This window comes from Centruroides vittatus, unplaced genomic scaffold (genome assembly GCF_030686945.1).
Source record: "Centruroides vittatus isolate TY-2023 unplaced genomic scaffold, ASM3068694v2 contig_290, whole genome shotgun sequence".
In the NCBI taxonomy this organism is placed as follows: Eukaryota; Metazoa; Arthropoda; class Arachnida; order Scorpiones; family Buthidae; genus Centruroides; species Centruroides vittatus.
In genome coordinates this window covers 2,629,215-2,653,494 of record NW_027121846.1, presented here as the reverse complement: position 1 = coordinate 2,653,494, position 24,280 = coordinate 2,629,215, and the positions used below count along the sequence as shown (strand labels likewise).

Here is a 24,280-nt window from a genome sequence, read left to right as displayed (position 1 = left end):
AAGGTTTAAGAAAAATAAACTGTGTCAACCTAAAAATAAACTTGAATCAAATCTTTTAACGTAAGTAATCGTTAAACTCAAGAGTAACATGCTTTAATAGTACTATTATAATAGAAAACAAAACATTTTTAGTAAAAATTAAATTCAGTTTGTATCAATGTGGGAATAATAATTTAAAATGAATAAAAGTTTTAAATCTTTCGCGGACCATATTTTAGCTCTTGCAGACCACTGGTGGTCCGCGGACCACTGGTTGGGAATCGCTGTTCTAGATCTACCACTGAAAACTTTAACCGACTATTACTATTATCATTATTATTCATACACTTTCTACATTAAACATTTAAATTAAAAGCTAAATCTTTTTTGCTTCGTGATAACCACGCCGCTCAAAAAAAATTGTTTAAATAAAAAATTTATGTATTGTATAAAAATTTATACATGGCTTTTCGACAGTCTGAAGAATGAAACGAGTCGATAAGTTCAAACGTACTTTGTAGGCCTATTATTAGTAAATTACGTTAATAGTCAAGATACACAGAATGCATTCCAAGTACTGTACAGTACTTCCATTGACAGTTTCTATAGTATAAAACCTCTATAATAATGGAATAGTATTATAATAATTGATTAGTATTAATTGATACTAATCAATACTAAGTAATTGATTAGTATTAACTGATACTAGGTAATATTATTGATGTTTCTATGTTTTATAATAGTATTAGGCCTAAATAAAATAAAATACAATTTAGTCAACAACATTAAAAACAACAGGGGGAAAAAAAAGATAAGAACAAGAGAATAAAGATTCGTCAAACGTAGTATACTGGAGACAGTTTATTTAAAGACAATTTTTTCTTCTTTAATCCACATTTTTAAAATGTTTAACATATCTTTTCTCGGGTTTGTCTCAAAGGTTAAACAGGGTTAAATTTTTTCTCCCACAAATATATTTCAATGAATAACTTCAATTACAATAGGACCTACAAACAAGGTCATTGAAAGGAGATCTGAGGATTTTTCCATTTTTCCCCGAGCCCAGAAAAATCTTCGGGGCTCGTAGTGTTTCCTACCCTTATAAAATTAATTTTATTTTTTCTAACCGAACGTAAAATCGAGGACTGATTTTTATTAATAAACAAACACTACGTATTTGGCCATTGACTGTTCTATCCAGGATCTTATACAAGCTCTAAACGGCCCTGCCTGAATTTACGTTATGTAAGCAAAACTTTTGGGATGATTTAATTAAAAACTCCCTTTAGTAATCAATATATTTAGAATTCTATGAAAGTTATTAACAGTATTGTAACTCTTGTAACTTTTTAGTATTTTTAGCTAACACGTCATTGACCAACAAACATGTACAGAATGTCTACAAAAGTCTAGACGTAAAATACAAAACAGATGTTTAGTTTTTAACTATTTTCTTCACGAAATAAAACTATAGAAAAGGAAATAAAATATATTTTATAACGAGAGGGCAGATTATACGACTAACATTTGATTAGTTTTAATTTATATAATACTAAATCATAATAATACTGTACGTTAAAATGACCAAATGCTAATTATACGCGAAATATAAAAATGGCAAATAAAAACTTCTAGAATGACTTTAACATTTGTCTAAGATATTGCGTAATACTTGCATACGCAGAAACAAAACAAAATTTTAAAGTGTAAACATGACGTCATCCAAAGTGAATCAAGTGATGGTGTGACGTTCTTGTCGTTATTTTTGTTAAACTTGTCTAAAATTGCTTGCGAAAACGAATTAAGCCGTAAAAATGTTAAAGGTAACGCGTTTTTCAAGTTTTAGAATTTAAAATTCGTTTTAAAAAAAACGTTTAAAAGAAAACAGCTGAAAAACATCATGAGGATGCGTCATCTGTAGAAATTATGAAGAGGAGAAACTTTAGTCTATCTAATTTCAACATTTTAACTGTAAAACTCAAAAATACACTTAAATATCTTTGCGTAACCTGTCACTGCATCTACACTATAAAAGTTATGACGCAATACTATATAACAAACACGAGGTTCTTTCAAACAAAGTAGTAGTTTTGGTTGAAATACGATTAGAACTTCAAAAAGAACATACTTGGCGTAGTCTGTTGACCTAAACATTAGTGTTCTGTCCATATTTAGTTGCACACTATTATTCATTGCGTCATGTTTACAGTACGTTGCTCTCCAAAATACTATAATTATAGTACCGTTAGGAAACGGCGTCATTTTGTGCGACGCTCAGCTGAAGAGAAGTTGTGTGATTTTAACGCTCTTCTAGAGCGACGAAAGTTGGTTCTATCGTGAAATTATCTGTAAAAGAATAGGTAGGTTAATTTCGTAAATATTTTATTTCACTTAGTGTTATTTAAGTAAATTTTTTTTTAAAAAATCATATTTTAAAATATTTCTAAAGCTCCTCATTTTTTTTTTTTTTTAACATAGTAACAGATATTGAAGTGAACTAACTTGTGCCATCAAATATGAATAGACAGTCTGATCAAACCCTTAAGCAGGCCCATGCCTTTTCTAGTTTAGCAAATCAAGTGATTTTTTTCATGCTCTGTGATTGTTGGTTTTGCCCGCAAGAACGCCTCACTGGACTATATTCACTTTTATTTTATAATATTTTCGGCTACTTAGCAAGATATATGAAATTACTACTTTCTATATATGAAGAAGAAGTGCCATTTGTTGCTACAGTTAGCCGACAATCTAATGTACGACTTTTGGCTTTCACTGCCACTAAACTTTTGCTTGATTTCATCAGAGCCGTTAGTTTTGTAATAACTGGAGTATTTATGTTGATTATGTTCGGTCTGGAGCAAGGAATGCAACATTTTCACCCAAAATGGCATTATATTACTATTACCCTGTTGTATTACATCTTAACAGAGAAGGCTTGTCAAGAAAAAGCTCCACATTTCTTGACATGGTTACAGTTAGAATTCTTTGAAAATATGGAAATATTTTGGACTCCAGTAATTCTACACCTGGTAACATCTCTTGCTTCAGGTTTCATGATAACTCTTGTTTGGTTATGGTCAGAGGCAGGTTGGACACTGATTCTGGCTTCCTGTTATATTAATGTATTTTTAGGTTTAAAGTATATGGATCATTATTGGCAAGTACTGTTACAGGAAAGATCATATCTAGATCAGTATCGCTATGCAACCTGGAAAGAACTAGCAGAGAAAAATGATGTTTGTGCAATATGTTTACAAGATATGTTATGTGCAAGAGTTACACCATGTAAACACATGTTCCACGGAACATGTTTAAGAAGGAGTTTAAAAGAAAGATCGACTTGCCCCATATGCAAACAAGAACTAATGTAATGTAAAAAGAACATTGAAACTGATTCTGTAGAAAATGTAAAGTTTCTAGATATCTATGGCTTTTGCCATTAAATTTATATACATATATTTATTTTTATGTTGATCTCTTTTATTATTTGTAAACTTATTTATTATTAGATATTTATTTACAAAGGATTTTTACCTTGGAAAAAACAAAAAAGCACAAAAAATATATATACACATCAATCAAAACGGGAAAGAAATAAATGACCAAGTGACAAATGGTAATCTTATTTACTAATAATTACATTGATTTGTAAGTTTCAACTAATTTAACTCAAGTTTCAATTCTAATCATAAATTAATAAAAACACAAAAATTTAAATATAGTACAAATATTTTTAAATTTATATTCTATGTATATCATATTAATACAAAAATACAAATAGTTTAAATAAAATGTATAATTATTTCTTGTTAAGTTTTGTTTATTAATAATTCATAGTCATTTACCATGTTAAATAATTCCATTTACACAACACAAAATGGAATTATTCATATATATTGTTAATTATTTTCTCTGCATAAAATTTTTGATTTTAATAATAATTAAATGAAAAATGTAAATAAATATCAAATGTGTCATTTCCATCAAACCAATGTGCAATTATATTTGTAATAAAATATTGTTCTTTGATGGCTTTTGTCTACTTTTTTAATAAATAAATGATTAAAAATAAAAATATGTAAACTTAAAATATGCAAATTTGACTTATTGAGTCAATATGGTAAAAACACAAATTTAATTTTAAACCTATGTCTAATAAACTTACAGGTGAGTTTAAAACAAATTTGTAATAAACATATTTAAAGCCAAGTGAGCCTTCAATTTTAATTATCAAAAAATTTTCCATTTAAGAACATAATTATTCTCAAATCTCAAAAATAATGATATCAACCAGATCTGATTAGCAATACAATGAAATATCTTATTAAACACTGACTAGGTAAGAAAGTATCAAATATTTATCCACATATTGATTTGATTGACAAGAGTTATAATTTTTTTCTCAATATAAAATTATGAAATAAATATTTGAATGAAATTTTCCCATAAATGTATTTAGTATCAAGATGAAGCCATTGTTCTATAGTATTTAAAATCGGAGATGAATAACTAATTCATGTATGTGTCATTCATATGAATATCTTGGTGATGAAAAGTTATTCATTAACAATTCAATGTATTGTACAACATGTCACTTTGTATTTTGTTTCCAAGATAATGGAATAAATATAAGCATGTTCTTACATGGAAAGCTGTTGCCACAACTAGCACAAGTGAAGCAATGATGTTATCTTCTACTGTAGAATGTCTTTACTTCAGAGATTGTCAGATTTTTCTGAACTAGGAGGAGGGTTCAGAGTGTTTCTGAACTGAGTGGAGTAGTAAACATAATACTGGGTACAGTGAAATACAGTAGCCATGTGAGAAGCAAGGCCCTTCTGCCTGAATATATAATTCTAGCTCAATTTTGCATACGTATTTCAAAATTATTTAAAATTAAAAAAATACAAACTTATTTATTTGTTTATACATTTTTTCAGAATAAATATAGCCTACTATATAAATTTTTTTATTTTTGAAACTATTTCATCCCAAAACTGTTAGAAAATTCATAAAAAAATGATCTTAATTTTCGTAAATGCATAAATTTAATGAACAGACAAATGTTTATAGGCCAACATCAGGTCAAAATTACAACCTAAAGATTTTACATTATATTTTAGAATGTACAGGCATTCCATAATGAATATTACAAATTCAAAACATTGGAATGTGTAGATTGTAACTTTGACCTGATGGCAGCCTATAAATAGGCTGAAAATGTTTGTTCATTAAATTTGTGTTGGATTTATCAAAATTAAGATTGTTTCTTTCTGAAGTGCTCTTTTTCAAGTTTTAAGTGTACTTTTATAAACTGTTTGAAAATTTATATTAGAACAAATTTTTCTATTTATGTTTCTAATTTGAAATTTAAATGAAATATTTCTGTAATTAAACTCATGTTTATATATCACCTGTATTGAATTACTAAAGAAAAATTTTAATCTATAACAAATGATTCTCAACCAAGAATTCCAATTTTCCATCTGTTTTGTTTTGTTATTTTATTTTTTATCAGCCTTGATATGTAGCTGAAAAGCACAATCATTACAATTGTTTGCTTGCAGTATAGTAGTGTGGGGTTGCTAACATTTTTTTCTATTATATGTTAACTTTTGTTAACAATGGTATTTCAAAAACAGCAGGCACACAACACCAAATGAATTATTAAATTAATAATAATAATAATAATAAATAACTTTTCAAAGTATACATTTTTGAATTTTAATATGTTCTTTAATGTAAGGGCCAATGAAAATAAAATTTCTGTCTAATTTCTATTCATTATCATCTTATTTACTTATGCAGCTTAATGTTGTTAGTTGTTTATCATAATCAAAACAGGCAAGTACCAATGTAATTACTAAAATGTATTATTAAATGTAATTACTAAATTATAAAATGTATTATTCATATTAAACCTTTAGAATAAAATCATTACTGTCTGTAGTATCCATTTCTGTCTTCTTTCCATAACCAATTTATTTTGATAACTATAATCTTTATCTCTACTTTATGATCATTTGAACATCCTTCTGTGATTAAGCTGTTTATATTATTATAAACACTACATCACAGTAAGCATTATTCAAATAGCTTAATAATATGTAAATAAATTTTAATATAATAAAATTTAACTGTAACAAATATTTTTTCATTTATATTCATTTTAAATCTTAACTTAATTTTCATTATTTAACATTAGTGCTGTCTTGTTATAATAGAATACCACTTTTGAATTGCTTGAAATGTAAACTTACATTTTAAATGTTTGCTGTATTTTATTGCTCAAGCTTGAATGCTTATGAACTTGAAAACATGAATGAATTTCTTTATATCCTTTGACTTCAAATAAATAACAGTCTGAATAAGGATAGTTTAGTTATAATTATTATAAAAATAATTTTTTATTTATATTATTCTTTGTTACATACAATTTTCATTCCAAATGTAAAAAACAAGTCAAACTTTTAATTCAATTTTTCCTGACTGCTTTGATCTGAAGTTGTAATGAAAGACTACTTGTTGCTACACATATTCAAATATTCCATAAAAATAATCCAAATCTTAATCAGAAGGTATGTTTGTAACATCAGAGAAGTTAAACAAATTACTAACAAGTCAGTCATAAATTACTAATTTACCTCAATGTGCATTGCTCTATTCTGATGATGTTTCTAACAAAATTCACAGAGGAATGCATTAGTTTACACCATGAATAAAGTTGCATATGGTAATATTTATGTTTCTAAATTCATTCAAATGTATAAACTGTGGATTAAAAACTGAATGACACAAATTACTGCCCATGTGAAGCATTCTGATAAAATATTTCAGATAAGACCACACTAGCAACATTCATAACTTTGATTTTAGAAATGTTGTTGTAAATAAATTGATCAAAATATCCAGTGAAAGTAAGAATAATGATGACATCATTCTCATTTAACCATTAAACTTTATGACCCAAAGACTGGCTTGCTAAGATAGTTAAGAGGGCCCAAGAATGATTCTGCACAGTTAAAAAATCCCATGATGTTTTGGAGATAGTCTGTTTCAGATAAGTCAGCTTCATCCCTCATCATTGAGAGGCCTTTTAATCATACCCATGATGATTATGATTAAAAGGTCTATCAATGCCCACAGAGTGGAAAAAGTAAAAAAAAAAAAACAAATTACTTGAGTGTGTGTCAGTCTTAAATGCAAATTCTATTTTTTTTTTTTTAAATAGAAATCTCCTAGGAAACAACAAACAACTGTTTCTTAGAATTAAAATCAAATATCTTTTAACCTTTGCAGTAACACCTATAAATTCATCAGATAAGTAATTCCACACTCCTAAGGAGTGTGGAATTTGAAGATTTTTTTAAAAGTCTAATTTATTGGAATGTATTAAATCAAAATTGTGTAAAAAATCCACATATAAACAGAATTGAGTGTAAATCTAATTACATTACAATATATCTTAAATGTATGATGTAAAAGAAAAATAATACTTTTGGATCATTATGACTATGAATACATATACAGTATGTGATATTTTTATGAAAAATTATCAATATTAATTTCATTACTATATTTTCATAAATTAAAGAGTTATTTTTTTAACTAAAAGAAATGAGATTATTTCACTTTTTCAATAGAAAATCATGAGAATAAGAATGATTTGAATAATAAATCTAAGAATAATTCATATTTTTAAAAATATTTTATTTATGAACTTTTTGTTTTTGATAAATTATCACTCATGTAAATTTCATAAATTATTTTTTAATAAATAATTTATGAAATTTTCTAAAAAAAAGCTATTTAAAAATATTAATTACTAAATAAATTTAACATTTTTACTTAATTTTTAATATTTTATTTGAAACAAATTTATATGATGTGTTACTTCTTTGTTACTTTCATTTGAAAATTCATGTATTTTAACTAGTGTTACTCAATGAATTATATCAGTTAGTAAAAGATGTTGGCTATGTAACAAATTACTTCTATTTTTGCCACAAGTAATGCTAGTTAATGGACTGCTAAATGATACATGAAAGAAACTTTTTAAAAATGCTGATCTAAAGTTTATTTTAATTATCTATTTTAAAATATTCACAATAAAGTTTTTTTTTATGGTACTTCAGAAATTTTTATTGAGTCTTAAAGAAACACAGTATTCTTGTATAAATAATTTATTAGTTTTCAACGTAGTTTTTCATTCTGAAAAAAACTAGTTTTTTCCCTTATTCCTATCAGTATAAAGCTATCAATTTCAAAATTATTACATTAAGACTCTAAACTTACAGAGAAAAGAACATTTTAATAGCATGCACTAATCCAACATCAGAATAATTGAAATAGAAGAGACTTCCTAATGATAAAGCAGATAAGAAATAAACAGATGCAAGTGAAACATTTGCTATAGTTGATCCAAAAATTCTTGGGCGAACATAGTCAACAACAACACTTTCTATGCCCCTGAAATTAAAATAATAAATTCAGAATTTATGTAATTAAGAATATTCCATTTAATAAAGGAGTTATTACTTTGTTAATTTTAGACTTCAAAAATTTTATTAGAAAAAATTTTATAATATGTTTTGTTAAACTTCAAATAATTTACAAAAAGAATTCCTTTATATGAATAAAACACACCTTTAATAATCCAGTAAATAAATATTAGCAACATAAAAAACGTTTTCGACCATTTCTAATGATTCTCATCAGTTAACATAAAACAGAACTCCAAAATAGAACATAAATACGAAAATAAGGATTCCGAGATAAAAATATAAATAACAGAAAAAGTAGTTGTGGTCAATAAAATAAATGAACACAGAAATAATATAAATTAAGCTGAAAATGTCACTTAACAAAATAAAATAAAACTAAAATAAACAAAAGTTCCTTTTGTTTATTTTATTTGCTGGATTATTAAAGGTGTGTTTTATTCATATTATAGTTATTCAGTACGTGCATTATATACAAGAATTCCTTTATTATAATATATGATATTAGTTTAAAAATACTTTAAATTTGAATTCTTTGAAATTAAAAGAATTTAAATTTCTGAAATAAATAATAAAATCATTAATTTTACCTGAAAATTATTTTTTTAGTAAGGATTATACTGGAAATAATAAATTTATTGAAAACTACAAAGATTTATTAATTCACAAATGTACAGCAAGCATGTCTGCAAGATCAGAGATCCAAAATGTGGATATAATTAATAAACTTTATTGTTATCATGAATTTAATATTAATATGATTTTTTTTATAAAGAAAAAAAAGAAATTAACAAAATCAAATACTGTTATTTTTAATTAATTTAAATTAATTAATAACTAATTTCTTTCTTAAAACACTAATATGCTTTTTATCACTATTCTAAATCTGAAAAGGTAATCAATCAGTTAATAACTTCTTTCATAATTAAGAATTTTAATCAAAATCAATTTATGTTAATTCATTAAACTTGTTTTTTTTGTAATAATAATGGAATAAAATATCTTTGAAGAATGGATAAGGTACTTATTATATCTGTAGTCCTTTCTTCCTTAGGGATCATACCAGATATACTATATAAAACTAAAAACATTAGTGCTTCACAATAGCACATACACTGCATTACAGAAAGCTACCATACTAAACATATGTCATAGTCAGAAAATTCTTAAACACAGATACATATACAAACAATATGCAACCAAAATAATAGCTTGTTCCTTGGCATAACATAAGTCAAGTACGGATATACTCCACCAGCAATATAATAATCGCATAAAAAAAATTAGTCAGATATTTAAAATGTGGGAAGTCTATTAGTGCTACCATCAATTCAGTTTATTAAAACTGATAAGAGCTAAGTAAGGTTAATTTGGTTTATAGAGTTTATTCTAGACTTTCAAAAGTGAATAAAATGACACTGTCACATATCTGTTTTCCTCTGTCTTTTACACTTTAGAATCAAATGTAGCATTATATTTCTATTCAATTAATTTTTCTATCATCATTGTAAACAACTATTTACCACATTTCATATGTGGTACATGTTTACTCTTGGACATGATACAACTGCATACCATGTTTACCAGTATCATATAGAAAAATCATGAATTTATATTTCTTAAAAACATTAAAAAATAGTAATATTGAAACATTTAAAAAGCAGATTATTTAAATATTTAATTTTTATTTTATATATAAAATTTTGAAGTTTAAATCATTAATCTTAAAATCTAGCAAATATTATATTGGAGAGAAATCTCAATTACATTCCATGTATCTAAATTAAAATCTTAATCATTATTATTTTGATTGTGCCAGTGAGAGTTATAAGTCCTTTTCTATCTTTTCTGCAATTTTTAACATAGTTAATTTTTTATGTTCCAATACTAGTTCTTTTCACATACAAAACTACATATTAAGAATTTTTTGGGGATTCCTTATTAAACAGATTACCATATCTTTGTAATAAAAAAAATAAAACCATGTATAATTTCAATTCAATAATTTTTTTATGAAATTGAAATATTTTCAATAGTAATAGTAGAAAAAAGGTTGGCAAGGACACTTGCTCAACTTTTCTGGCACTTGAATAGGAGGTTAAGGGGACCACTAAGAAGATCATTAAAGGATATAAAATTTAAATAATAACAGAAGCTTAAAAGGAGTAATTCTGTTGAATTATGATAAAAATCTCTATTTAAAAAAATATTCAAGTTTAAAAAGTATTATAGCACTATAGAAGTATATTATAGCACAAAAGTATTATACTATAAAAAGTATTATAGTATTATAGCAAAAGTATTACTAGTCAAAGTTAAAATTGTGTCTCATGCAGTTATGAGATTTTATTAAAAAAAATAATTTTTATATTATTATTAATTATTATAAAAAGGCAAAATGCATGATTTTGAGGTTAAAGATTACATTTTTTAAAAAATTGTAAATGCCAATAACAAGTAAAATTTTCAAAATTTTCAAGTAAAAGTCTGATCCCACTGGAGATATGACATGTGACCCCTCCATTTCTCCATCCCCTTGACCTTCACAACCACCAAAATTTATTAACACCAAATCCAAATATATAGAAATAATCAAGTTTTCAAAATTTTTCATTCATCCAATTCTGATATATAATGCATAATAAATGTATATGGTATGCAGACATATGCACATAATATTTACTTTACATGAGTTTTTTTTTTTACATTTTTAGGTTCCTTTGTTTCAAAACATCAAGAAATGCAAAAACTGGAGGGTCAAAATTAGATCAATTACCATACTTTCCCTATATTATATTCTATAATAGATGAGAAGGTAACAAAACTTAAACAACAATCCTTAAATACAAAATTCTAATATTTCTAGTATTTGAATGATTATTTTTTTTAGGATTATATGCTTTAATAACATTTTTGATCAAACATATTTCAACAACATTTAAAATTTTTAATCATTAATCTTTTAATTCATTCTAGTAATTTAACCAAAAAGATTTTACTATAGAAAAGTATAGAAGTTTTTATATTTATTGAATATTAGCATTTTTAATATATAAAATCATTAATAAAACAAAGAAAAAATTTTTCAGAATATTTTCAATTTAAAATAAAACATTATAAATTATTAATTTATTTATATACATTGAAACATTTAAAATCATTGATATTAGTATGTATTAGTAATAAGTGATTAATTTCTTAAGAAAATGAAAAAAACCAGAATTGACTATTTTGAAAATACTTAAACAGATTCAAGACTGTTATTTTTGATTACATAGAAGTTAATTCTTGAGAATTGGTATACTGCCATTACTTGTTCTCAACTTTCTGGCAATACATCTATATTAAGTTTAAATAGTATTTCATTAAAATAGTTATTATTTAATCTATTCAATTTTCATTCTAAATATATAAAACTTGATAATACTTTAAATAACTTTAAAATACAAAACATTCGTAATTTCTTTTAAAGTTTCAAATATAAAACTAAATACAGACAAATTGCTTTTTATATAGTTTAAAATCAAGATATATTTGTATTAATTTTATATTTAAGCATTTGCATTTTCTAAAGAAATCAAAAAAAAAAAAAATTTTTTTTACCTTCTTTACAAAGTGGAGAACTTATTATAAATTAAATCAAATTTAAATATTAGTTAAATTTATTACATTTTATTTAGTCTTCTTTTAATTAGATTAAGTATCTGATAGATAACTACAGATTCATGTGTTAAAAATGATGAAACAGATAAAAATTTATATTCTTTATATAAGTGAATTCAATATAAAATTTAATCAATTTTCAATAAGATTCTATTTTTAAAAACCTGTTCATATTTTGTGATAATAGAAGAAAAAGAAGAATGTGTGAGATGCTGGGGTTAAGGTATGAGGCCCTTTTCTCCGCCAGCCTGGTAAAGGCCACTCACAGAGTCAGCCTATTTTAAACTTTTAAGTGCCTATTTTTCCTGCCTATTTATATGATTTTTAATGCTTAGACATACTAGCCTTAGTTATTATATAGCTGAATATTAAATCTAAATTGGACAACACTCAATAGTAAAGCCAAATAGAAATACACAAATAGTTTCCTTTTTTAAACTGGTTATTTTAATTGATAAAGAAGATCTAAAATATAAATTATAGTATAAGTGGCTAGTTCACAAATTATATATTACTCAAAGAAATCAAGATCCAGACTAAAAAATTAAAAATCTGATCTTGTTTAAATTCAATTTTTCAATAGCTATACAAAACCAAAACTTTTATTGTCTAGTTCTTAGCTCTTTTCTTTAAATGACATATGGCTAATGCACTGGTGTGCAAAATTTAAGCAACAATGTAATTTTTAAGCAGACAACAGCCATGAAATTGTAGAGTAGGGCTTGTTGCGATCAGTATAATGAACACCCAACTCAGTAGAAAGGTGGTTTGTATTCAGGAAGAAGACATCACAGGTGATGTGAGGGCACACAAGAAGAAAGCTTTGATTCCATATTATATGCATTCTATTCATTTTTGCACTAGTATGCTTTCTTCATCCTTTAAGTACAAAATATTAGCAAGGTTGAGGCTGAAGTTTTCAATGTGAAAACATGTATGTACATCAGATGTTCAGCACCACTTTCCTGTAAGCCTAGAAGTTTGGCAATGGCATTTGGAAAGTCAGTGGAATCATGCTCGACATTCCAAAGGCCATTGCCAAACTTCTAGGCTTACAGGAAAGAGGTGCCATCCGACATACACATTTTTGCATTGAAAACCTCTCAATCTCACTACTGTCTCTGTATTCTGAATTTCATGTCTCCCAATGACTTTTTGCAGAGCTACAGCAAAAACACAACTGTTGCTTAAGTTTTGCACATCAGTATAAATTAAAATTTATATAAGACAACATCAGATAGAATAATATCTATATATTTCAGATTTATATCAAATGTTTTATTATACAGAGCTATTTTATATTTCAACATAGATACAATTGTCATCTGACTCATGTTTTAAATATATTTCTTTTGACACACTTACAATCTATAATAGAATTTGTGCTTTAAAATTATTTGTTAATTAATAAGGTCTAGATAATTCTTTCAATTACCTAAAGAAACTACAAAGCATAAAGCAAATCAGTGAAATGACTATGAACAATAATTTTCTTCTCAATGTCAGATGTGGTAGCTGTATATACGTAATGTGAATGTATGTCTCTTTAATCCGAATAAATAAATCCGGTAGACTTCCTCACAGCTATCAGGTTAGGTACTCCTTTATTGAAATTTACAAATGCATTTCGAGCTTATGTAGCGTTTAAGCCTCAGTGTAATGCTACAGATATTAAAAGTAACAAAAAACTTAGTTAATTTACAAAAATTGCACATTTAGATAATCTTTACAGACACAAAAAATTTCTTTGCATGCCTTTGAAGGCAGAGGAGTGCCTTTCAAATTTTCAAAATACAAATATAGGAGTGTGTAGGGCGACAATAGTGCAAAGTGAAATTGACATGAGTAATTGTCAGGTGACAACAATTTAAAGTTTATAGACCAAATTGACATTACAAACCGTAGGGATACACATTTTTTTTATTTATTAAAAATAACAGTGTTATATTAACAGTAATATTATTGTAAGTTATTAGATTACAGTATACATATTTAATAATTTTGTACAACGTATGGGATACATACCAACATGATATTTACTGATATATAATTGAATAATTACCCCATGAATAAGTTAAAAAATTGGCATAAACAGTATTATAAAGATACTAAATATAAAACCGATAAAACTTACACATCCTTCCCCTATATTAATGATATACACAATAACTGTAAGGAAATTTTAAAAATTGATAATATAGTTTTAGCCCCATCTCTGACCAACAAAATTTCACACAACATTCCTTCCAAAAATATTTACCGATATATAATTATACAATGAAAGGTATTTTTTTTTTTTTAACATGGTGTGTCCTTTTAAAAATTGTTTGGAATAACTTTAATTAAAGCAACAATTTTTACATGATATGAGCAATTTATTTAACAGTTATAAAAAACAATACATACATAAAGTTTTTTATTTTTATTATCCTCAGTATTATATTTGTAAACTGCATACGACACTACCATTATAGATTATTTTTTCTAGTCACGTCCTCTATCATATTATACCATTGTTCATCAATTAGCTTCATGTTCTTTAATTCTTAATTCTAGTTGTCTGCTAGTTTCACCTATGTAATTTTTTTGGGCTTTGACAATCACAAGTGATTTTATAAACTACACCCCAATTTTTTTAATTTACCAACATTGGTCTTGTGCTTTTTATTTTTGGAAGGAATGTTGTGTGAAATTTTGTTGGTCAGAGATGGGGCTAAAACTATATTATCAATTTTTAAAATTTCCTTACAGTTATTGTGTATATCATTAATATAGGGGAAGGATGTGTAAGTTTTATCGGTTTTATATTTAGTATCTTTATAATACTGTTTATGCCAATTTTTTAACTTATTCATGGGGTAATTATTCAATTATATATCAGTAAATATCATGTTGGTATGTATCCCATACGTTGTACAAAATTATTAATTATGTATACTGTAATCTAATAACTTACAATAATATTACTGTTAATATAACACTGTTATTTTTAATAAATAAAAAAAATGTGTATCCCTACGGTTTGTAACGTCAATTTGGTCTGTAAACTTTAAATTGTTGTCACCTGACAATTACCCATGTCAATTTCACTTTGCACTATTGTCGCCCTACACACTCCTATATTTGTATTTTGAAAATTTGAAAGGCACTCCTCTGCCTTCAAAGGCATGCAAAGAAATTTTTTGTGTCTGTAAAGATTATCTAAATGTGCAATTTTTGTAAATTAACTAAGTTTTTTGTTACTTTTAATATCTGTAGCATTACACTGAGGCTTAAACGCTACATAAGCTCGAAATGCATTTGTAAATTTCAATAAAGGAGTACCTAACCTGATAGCTGTGAGGAAGTCTACCGGATTTATTTATTCGGATTAAAGAGACAGACATTCACAATAATTTTCTTAATTGTAAAACCATGCCAGAAATTCCTTTAACTAGTTTATCCATTTTGTCAGTAGAGATATAAGAAAGATCTGTTAAAACACTTGCACTATACTTTAAAAATATTTTTTAACTTTTTAAAAAAATTTTACATTTTTATTTAATGATTTATGTAAATTTTATTTGAATATAGTATTGTAATTCTTTATTGTAACTTTGTTGTTGTACTGTACTTTTAAACTTCTTTACTGAATAAAAATATACCAGAATATACTATGTAATATTAATATGTAAAGTATTCTGAAAAATATTCATGAATGAATGTGAACTTTGAACTTTTGTAAAAGTAATTTGATCAATATTAAAAGTTGTCTCAAAGACCACTTTTTGAATTATTTAATATAAATCATAATCATGAACTGTATATTATTTAGATTATATAGCTTTGTATTTTCTTTATAAACAGTTAACATAATCATGCAAATTTAGCAATTTATTTATTATTATAAAAAATAATAAGTCAATTAAAGATTATAATTTTAATATTTTATAGTTCTCAACTCTGACAAAATTTTTTAAATTAGAATTAAATATACTGTACAGTAAAATGACTTTACCAATGAACATGTGCAACAAGAGTCAATGAAAGAAGATAATCCATTATGGGATGAGAGAAAATAAAAGCAGCTGGCATCATTCCCATTAATGATAGAGATACTACTCTCTCTAAAGTCCACATAAAGCTATGGTCATGTCCTAAAAAGAAATAAAAATTGATAAAATTTGTTAATACTAAAAATGTTAACAATTTCACAATGAATATTAAATTACATAAACAACTCAAGAAACCCAACTTTTGATTAAAGCCAAACAATTTGTTGAATTATTGGACTATGATTAAAGTAAGGTAATAATTAGATATGAAGTAATTTGTCTAAAGTGAGGCAGTTAAGCCACTTCTCATGATAATTGCAATAATTATAATAAATTAATTTGAATTTAGAATTTATGGAAGAAAAGTATTATTGAATTAAATTACAGATTAAGAAATATTATGAAGAAAAAAAGAAGGTTAAGGTTAAAGAAGGTTAAGAAAAAAAATTATAAGGTTTATTATAAATAATTCTATATAAAGAATTTCATTATTAATTTACATTTCTCACTCTACTTGAGTTGTTATTTGCTGAATATTTTATGTTAATGGTTCTTCAGTTCAATAAAAAAAAATAGTGTTAAATTTAAGATTTGAATAAATTAAAATAAATTATTTCTATTTAGAGAGAGAGAAATTGGGTATCTAAGACTTCCCTGGAGATAGTAATAGTAAAAGTTGTGTCTAAGTCTCCAGACAAAAAAAAGAGTGTCAACTTTGAGCCTCGAGAGAAAAGAATAAAGGTTAAGTCCACCAGAAAGAAAAGTCCTCTCATTACCCACTGAATTATCTCCTATTTACTTCCCACTTAATCACATCCCAATAAAACAAAGAGAAAGAAAATCAATCAGTATTAAAATTTTTACAGAGATGTGGATAAGAGTTATTTCCACTTCCTTATTCCAATAATAATTTAACTCTGCTCAATTTGCACATGAAATGTTTCTTTATGACTTTGAACTTGAGTATTTATACTTGAAAGCATCTCACTTCACCAACTTCTAAATCTCTCTCTCTCAATCCATAATGTAACTTTAATTAATGAAATTTCATTAATTAAAAAACTTGAAATATAAACCAGTATAAGTACATAAATTAAGTTTTGTTGGGAAAGAAAGTTAGTATCTTATTTCCTTCCTTTAACAATTATGCTCTTTCCAATGAAAAAAAAATGAAATCCTTACTTATATAAATTGAGTTTGCTGATTCCTGTCAGTGAAAAAAAATCAAATAGTGTAATTCTAACATAATCAAACACTATCTCAAATCCCATTAAAAAGTTTTGAAGATTGTGTTTTAAAATGATAATTATTTTGGCCACATTACTTTGATGATCCAAAATACTGATATTTTGGCTTAAAATATTAAATAAACTAATAATTAAAAAATCTATCAAATTTCACACCATCAGGCCAAACAGAATCTAACAATATTCACCTAATAACAACTAACTACATTTTTATTTTTAAACGTAGATAACATTTTAGAATGAATCACATGATACATGGTTTGAAGTTTGGAATATAATTTTGCAAAGGAATTTGATGTGGAGAACATTCGAATAGAGTTCTTTGAAATGTGGAGTAGTCCTAAGCTTCTTTAGTAATAACAAAGCATTTGTTTTTCAAGAGTTTTTTTTTTCTTTTGCTCAGATCAGTGAAATTAATCTAACAAATATGCTAACAATTATGGAAATCATATACTGTATTAATCATGTCAGTTAAGCATGGTGGTTAAGAACTGACATTTCCAATAAAGATGAACAATGGAACTATATATTCTAAGTAAGATAGAAGAGGTGTCAAGAAACATAAAGAAACATGTTCAAAAACAATGTTTAAAGTATCAGTTAATTATCCTTAAGACTGTACATAAGTTATAAACAAACATTTAATTTTTTTTTTTTTAACATAATTTCTAAAATATCTGGTGACACTTTCAAACTGAACAAATGACAATAACAAAGAACTTTAACTAAATCAAATAAATTAACTTTAAAAAAACAAATTGTATAATTAATCAATTTAAACACTATATTTACAAAAAAATTATTTGCTTTTACCTTTGTGATCTTCAGAACGTTTGACTGCTGTTTGACTAATTCTTTTTACATCAGTTTTTTCTGGTGCTGGCAATGCAATCTTTGAAAAGAGAACTGGAACTGCTGTGGCCTTCTTATAGATATCAAATGCTCCTATTCTTTTTATTGAATAAAGAGCATTTACTAGAGAAATAATTAAAAAGTAGAATAATAAATAAACCAACTGGAAATTACTACATCTGGCATCAAAATATTTTATATTTAGATATTTAAACAATTTTTTATTATCAAGTTACTAAATCATTTTTTTTAATTATGCCACTATTAAAGCAAAGTAATAATATGTATTTCTAAATTTTGAAATTGAAATTAAATAAAATAATAATGCTTTTAAATCAGTAAGATTCTGAGAATTATGAAGTAATTTGATGTTTGATATTAATATATACTATAATATTAATATACTATACTAGTCAGATATTAATATACTATATTAAGATATTAATATACTATATTAGTCAGTAACTATTTCATAATGCACTCTTTTGTTTCCCCATATTTAGTAAAAGCAAATGAAACACAATGTAATGAAAATGGGCATACATAGTCATTAGAGTTTCTCATTTCTCAGTACTTTGCTTGTCCCGGAATTTTGAAAAAAAAAGTGATCTGTTTCCCAAGATCCCGGGATATACATGGAAAAAATAGAGATACCTAAAGTGCAGTTATCTACACTTTGCATCAACCACAGAGATGCAGATGGCCTATCATCTGCCTGGAAGTCACTTGTTGAATAGCGTTACGCTTTGGCACGAAAAAAAGAGGAACCTACTACGGTTTTATCTTATTCCTGTATTTATTGTCTTTCATTGGTTTCTTATACTCTGTTTGTAGCATAGTCCCGTCTATGCGCAGTCGCGAATTTGGTTCACTGTTGTTATTCGTTTAACTGACGAAGGCTGATTAATGCAGCCGAAAACGTTATTAAGCTATTAAAAATTCGTACTAGATATGTTAAAGGTATTGTACGTTTTATTTCCGTTCCAGTAAGCGTTTGTTATTTGTTTTAATTAATTATTTTTAAGATATAAAATAAATCTTGAAACCGAATGATATAATTATTTTTCATTTTTTGAAGTAATTTAATATGTTCTGCAACCTCCAAAATAATAATAATAATAATAATGCTGTGTAAATTATGTATTAAAAATTACCTTTGAATTATGTAGAAATTTTCACAAATAGAAAAAATTTATTAAAGTTTCTTGGAAACTGTTTACAAAAAAAAAAAATGCCTTTGAATTGAGATGAAAATTTAAAGAAAAAAAATGAACTTAGATCAAACTTTTAACTTAGAAGGTAATTTTAATTTAATAATCAAATATAATATAAAATATTATTGTAAATTTTTATAACAAAATTTTAAAAAGCAAAGATGGTCAATACTCCAATCACTCAATTTGGTTCTTATTTTAGTAATGAAAAGTCCTGCTACCAAGAATGGTTTTTCTGATTCAATTGATGTGAGTGGAATAGTCTTTAATGCATTTAAAAGAAGACAGAAGTTATGTTTTTCACCTCCAGCCTGGAAAATTTCTAGTGCATTTTCGAGATTGTAGTAATTCTTTTGCTCTCTAGTATTCTTGATTTGTCTACTTCGGCTGCTTTAATAGAAATGTCAAGCTTATAGCCCAATAACACGGAAGTTTGTTTGGCTTTAATAATCAGGTTTATGAAGAAAAACTTCATGCTTGCATACTTCATACTCATTTGTATCCTTGCCATTTTGCACAATCTGGCATAATGCAGTTATTGAAGCAACTGGGCATGGTTAAAAATTAAGACAGTATCAGCACAATTATTCAAGATATTACAGGTTCTGACAAGTAAAGAATTTTCAGAATCCTGCCATAAATAGGCTACACACTGATTGTCGACAATCTGTGACATGCCATAACAAACAAAAATGTAAAAAATGAATAAGCAGGCTTAAAATTAACGAATACAAATGTATTCTGACAGTTTATGAGTTATACTTTCTATTTGCAAAATTTCATCAACCTTAACACAAAATAAGAAAAAATGGACTTTTAAGAAATTTGCAGGATTTCCCAGGATAAAAAGAATTTCCCTGGTTAAAAAACAGCCAGGATCCCATTAGAGAAACCCTAATAGTCATAGATACAACTTATTTTTTTTCATAGTATTGTAAGCAAACTAAAAAAAAAAGTTACAGCCTAACAGATTAACTTGTGCTGGTAATAATTTACAAAATTAATTTAAAACATATGCAATTAAGGTGTCAACTTATTACTTATTGTTCCATTCAATAGTAGCAAAATGATTCATTAATTTATTGGAATCTTGCAAAAATCAATGTATCCAATAGCTACCAAAATCTCATTATTATTATTTAGTTAGAAAATTTAAAGTTCAACATTTATAAATCTTTCTACTGTACAAATTACCAAACAATAGAAAACTTTATAACAACCAATTCTAATTAAAAATATTTTAAAAAACAAGATTTGCATACAATGTGAAATATAAACTGAATGACAAACAGATTTAATATTTAAAATATCATAATTGTTTCTGCTGATAGCGAGAAAGAAATCTGTAAGACATACTAATAATTAATATGCCTGTTTTTGATTCAGGATCTAATCATACAGAATTGAGTCCATTTAAGATCCTTGCATTGCTGAAGCATGCTCACCTATCAAGGCTACTCCCTTATCTGTAGTAGTAAGGTCACCTGGAAGTTGTTCTTGCTGTTTGAATCTCTCTATTGTTTCATGTTTTAGAAGCTCTATCTAATACACTTGAAAATGTTAAAAGTCATTAAGCAATTTTACTGTACTTACATATTGGTTTCCTTTCTTATATCATTCATTTTATTGTTTTATCAGTAAATACAGTATATTTACCAGTCACATTACTTTCACTTTCCAGAAATACAATAGGAGGCCTAGCTGAAAGATGTCAACACTTTGCTCTGAAACTCCTGAATGCTTTCTAATGAAATGCACAGTATAAAAACAAATAAGTACAGTATTACAAGAATAAAGTTATTCTCTCTCAAATTTTATTACAGTAATTTACAAATACGAAAATGAATTGCATGCACTATTGGTACTACTTACGCAACAAAATTTTTGCAACAAACTAATTTACTTAAAGAATTTGTAATTTTCTTTTGGATACAATTACTCACAGCTTTCTTTTCAATCATCATCACAATTTCATAAAATGCATTGTAGTCAGTAAAATTTTCTCCTAAATATTTTCTCATCATGCTTAAATGAAACAGTGCATCTTTAAGAAAATCTTGTTAATTCATGAATAATTTCTGTTCCACTTTTGTCTTGTTAAACCTCTTTATCTGCTTCCATTTGTTTTCTTTTAACCATATTGCATAGTTCATTGTTAGTGTTCCCAAAACATTCTGCCGGTTAATGTTACCTATGGTTCTAAAATGTAATTTGTCTCTGATTCCAGCAAATAAAAGAAAGGAAACAGTGGGGACACACATTCTAATCTAACCTATTCTAATAAATTACCATAGTTATTACCAACAAAATTATTAGAATAGGTTAGGTTAGAACGTGTGTCCCCACTGTTTCCTTTCTTTTATTTGCTGGAATCAGAGACGAGTTGCCATTTTGGAACTATAGGTAACATTAACCATTCTGGCTCTTTGTTGCAGTTAATGAAAGTAGTGAAGTCGTCTTCCTGCATAATGTTCCGGAACTCAAATGTATCTGAACACTTAGCTGTTTCATCACCTCACACCATATTGATTACTTTTATTATTTCATTGCTTTTGCTTTCATTGCACCTTTTGTTTCTGATGAAACTAGAAACCAAGTCCATTTCAGCATATGTAATGCCTTCAACACATTCACTGTGTTGAAGGCATTTGACATACTCATTTACAGACACACCACTTTCCACTGTCAACAGCATTTTCCTCTTTAGTTGTGTACAGTAATGAGCTTTAGCTGCATGAATGATCCCTAAATCTAGAGGTTGAATTAAAGACATTGTGTTCAGTGGGAAATGGATAATTTTGATGTTTTTCAGTGGTACTTCCATTTTATGGCATGTTGCATTATCTGTAAACACAATAATTTTTCTGTTTAACTGACAAATCAAATTTTTGCATAATGTCTGACCAAATCCAACTTGTCATCCATGCATTCTTGCTGTTGTAATATGGCAAGGGTGATTCAATTCTATTGAAGCAATGTGGCTTTTTGTTTTTTCCTATCACATACACTTTTTTTTCCAGTTCTAGCAGCTTTACCTAAAAAGAGGGCAGTTAGACAATCCTTTTGTGTTTTCCTGCTTGTTGGTTGACTACCAGCAATAGCAAGTGTAGAAAATAATGCTGTTTCGTCAGCATTAAAAATATTCTCTGGATCATAACTTTTGATCACTTGTGGCAAAACATTTTTAATCCAGTCATTTACATCTTGCTGATCTGCAGACTCTCTCTCTCTCTCCAGAAACTTTCATAAATTTTAAGTTGTTCAATCATTCTAACCAACCATGTGATGGTTCAAAATCTTTGCATCCTAAAGTCACTGCTAACTGCTTTGCCTTTTTTAAACATCACTGACCCAGTGATGATTACATTTTGAGCTTTCATTTGATGAAACCATGTGATCAGAGCATCAGCAACTTCTTCATTTGGGCTTTTCTGCCTTCTTTTTCTATCTAAATTTCTAATTTGCAAAGCTTCTGCTTGGAGTTCTTCCTTCCGGCAATCTTCCTGACAATAGAATAACCAATATTGAAATCTTTGGCTACATCTTCTGCCTTCTTTATTTTTAATGCTTCCAATACCTCAAGTTTAGATTTAATTGACAGTGAAATCTATTTTCTTTTAGTAGACATCTAAACAATTATACCTCTTTAGTTTTAAAATTACTGTATATCAGATTAGCAGGAGTATTGTATGGTGCTTATGATGCGCTTCTACGTCAGTGTACAACTGCAAACATTGGATACAATTTTCTTCTCATTTCATAAAACCACACCAACAGTAAACAGTGCAATTCTGGACTTCTACATCCTCACTAACGTTCTAATTGACACATTCATTTTGTTCTGATAGAATTATTAATACTATACCAAAATTTACATTTTCTAGCAATACAATTTGCAAGAAAATGTGTCACTAATCATTTTTTTTTGCCTTGCCTCCTCAAAGGACATACGTGCGATTCACGCCATTTGTTGTGTATTTTATATCTACTAAATACAGAATTACTTCTCATTGTGATTCTGTAAGAGATTCTTTTGACTATTTGTTCAAAAAATTGACTAATGGAAGGTTTTATTAAATCTCAATAAATACCTCAGTGTAGAGATCCTTGTTGCTGTGTGCCCTGGGAGATGATGTACTGTACCTTAAGAGTAAAGTCAGACCTTTAAAAATCTTCCTATGCTTTAAAAATGCCCATTGACAGGATATTTGCTATACTACTGTGTGCTTTGTTAATAGGTATTCCAGTATATACAAAACATAAGGAAGGGAATGAGAAATATGAAATGCTCTGTTAAGTTGACTGGACTGTATTTAAGATATTTTATTTATGCATTATCATACAATACAAAATTTACATTAATTCATTTCAATACTGAATTTCCATACCCAAACCCAAATATAAATGCATATTTAAATTTGTAATAACGGGTGATTACCTCGATTGCACGATCTGCTAAATATAAATAACGAATTCATCTCAAAATCTTCAAATCACCTCCGATGTTTCAAAATTCACGAAAAACCTAAAGAACCATTTGCAAATACAGCGCCCTCTGCAAAATAAAGTTTTGCCGACGAATTCAAATGAAATATTATAAATATTAAAAATAAGTAACAAAGATAAAATAAGTTCAACTTTTTGTAAAAATTATTCTTATTAAATATTATGTAACTTTTATATAAAAGCTATTAAAAATACTTAAAAATGTCACCGTTTATCTTTTTATTTTTAATCTTCTTTTTCAGCCGGATGGCCGAGCAGTCAAGACGGCGATCTACTGCTCTGGG

At 26.8% G+C, this 24,280-nt stretch overlaps 2 protein-coding genes across 2 annotated transcripts; one reads left to right on the top strand and one right to left on the bottom strand.

Moving 5' to 3' along the window:
- Window positions 1-822: 822 nt before the first annotated feature.
- Window positions 823-24,045, bottom strand: SdhD (succinate dehydrogenase, subunit D). The gene is made up of 5 exons (XM_067267022.1): window positions 23,929-24,045; window positions 18,238-18,399; window positions 16,141-16,279; window positions 8,275-8,448; window positions 823-2,325 (listed from the first exon to the last, which is right to left on the bottom strand). Exons 1-5 carry the CDS (start codon window positions 23,966-23,968, stop codon window positions 2,322-2,324), a joined length of 519 nt encoding a protein of 172 aa, XP_067123123.1. The 5' UTR covers window positions 23,969-24,045; the 3' UTR covers window positions 823-2,321.
- Window positions 2,191-3,441, top strand: LOC136972415 (RING finger protein 145-like). The gene is made up of 2 exons (XM_067267012.1): window positions 2,191-2,339; window positions 2,458-3,441. Exon 2 carries the CDS (start codon window positions 2,496-2,498, stop codon window positions 3,348-3,350), a length of 855 nt encoding a protein of 284 aa, XP_067123113.1. The 5' UTR covers window positions 2,191-2,339; window positions 2,458-2,495; the 3' UTR covers window positions 3,351-3,441.
- Window positions 24,046-24,280: the final 235 nt, after the last annotated feature.

Coding starts and splice junctions, on each gene's coding strand:
- LOC136972415 (XM_067267012.1), top strand. CDS start 2,496: ATGAATAGACAGTCTGATCAAACCCTTAAGCAGGCCCATGCCTTTTCT.
- SdhD (XM_067267022.1), bottom strand. CDS start 23,968: ATGAATTCGTTATTTATATTTAGCAGATCGTGCAATCGAG. Junction 16,280..18,237: donor ACGTTCTGAAGATCACAAAG/GTAAAAGCAAAT, acceptor ATTTCTTTTTAG/GACATGACCATAGCTTTATG. Junction 8,449..16,140: donor CTTGTTGCACATGTTCATTG/GTAAAGTCATTT, acceptor TTTTAATTTCAG/GGGCATAGAAAGTGTTGTTG.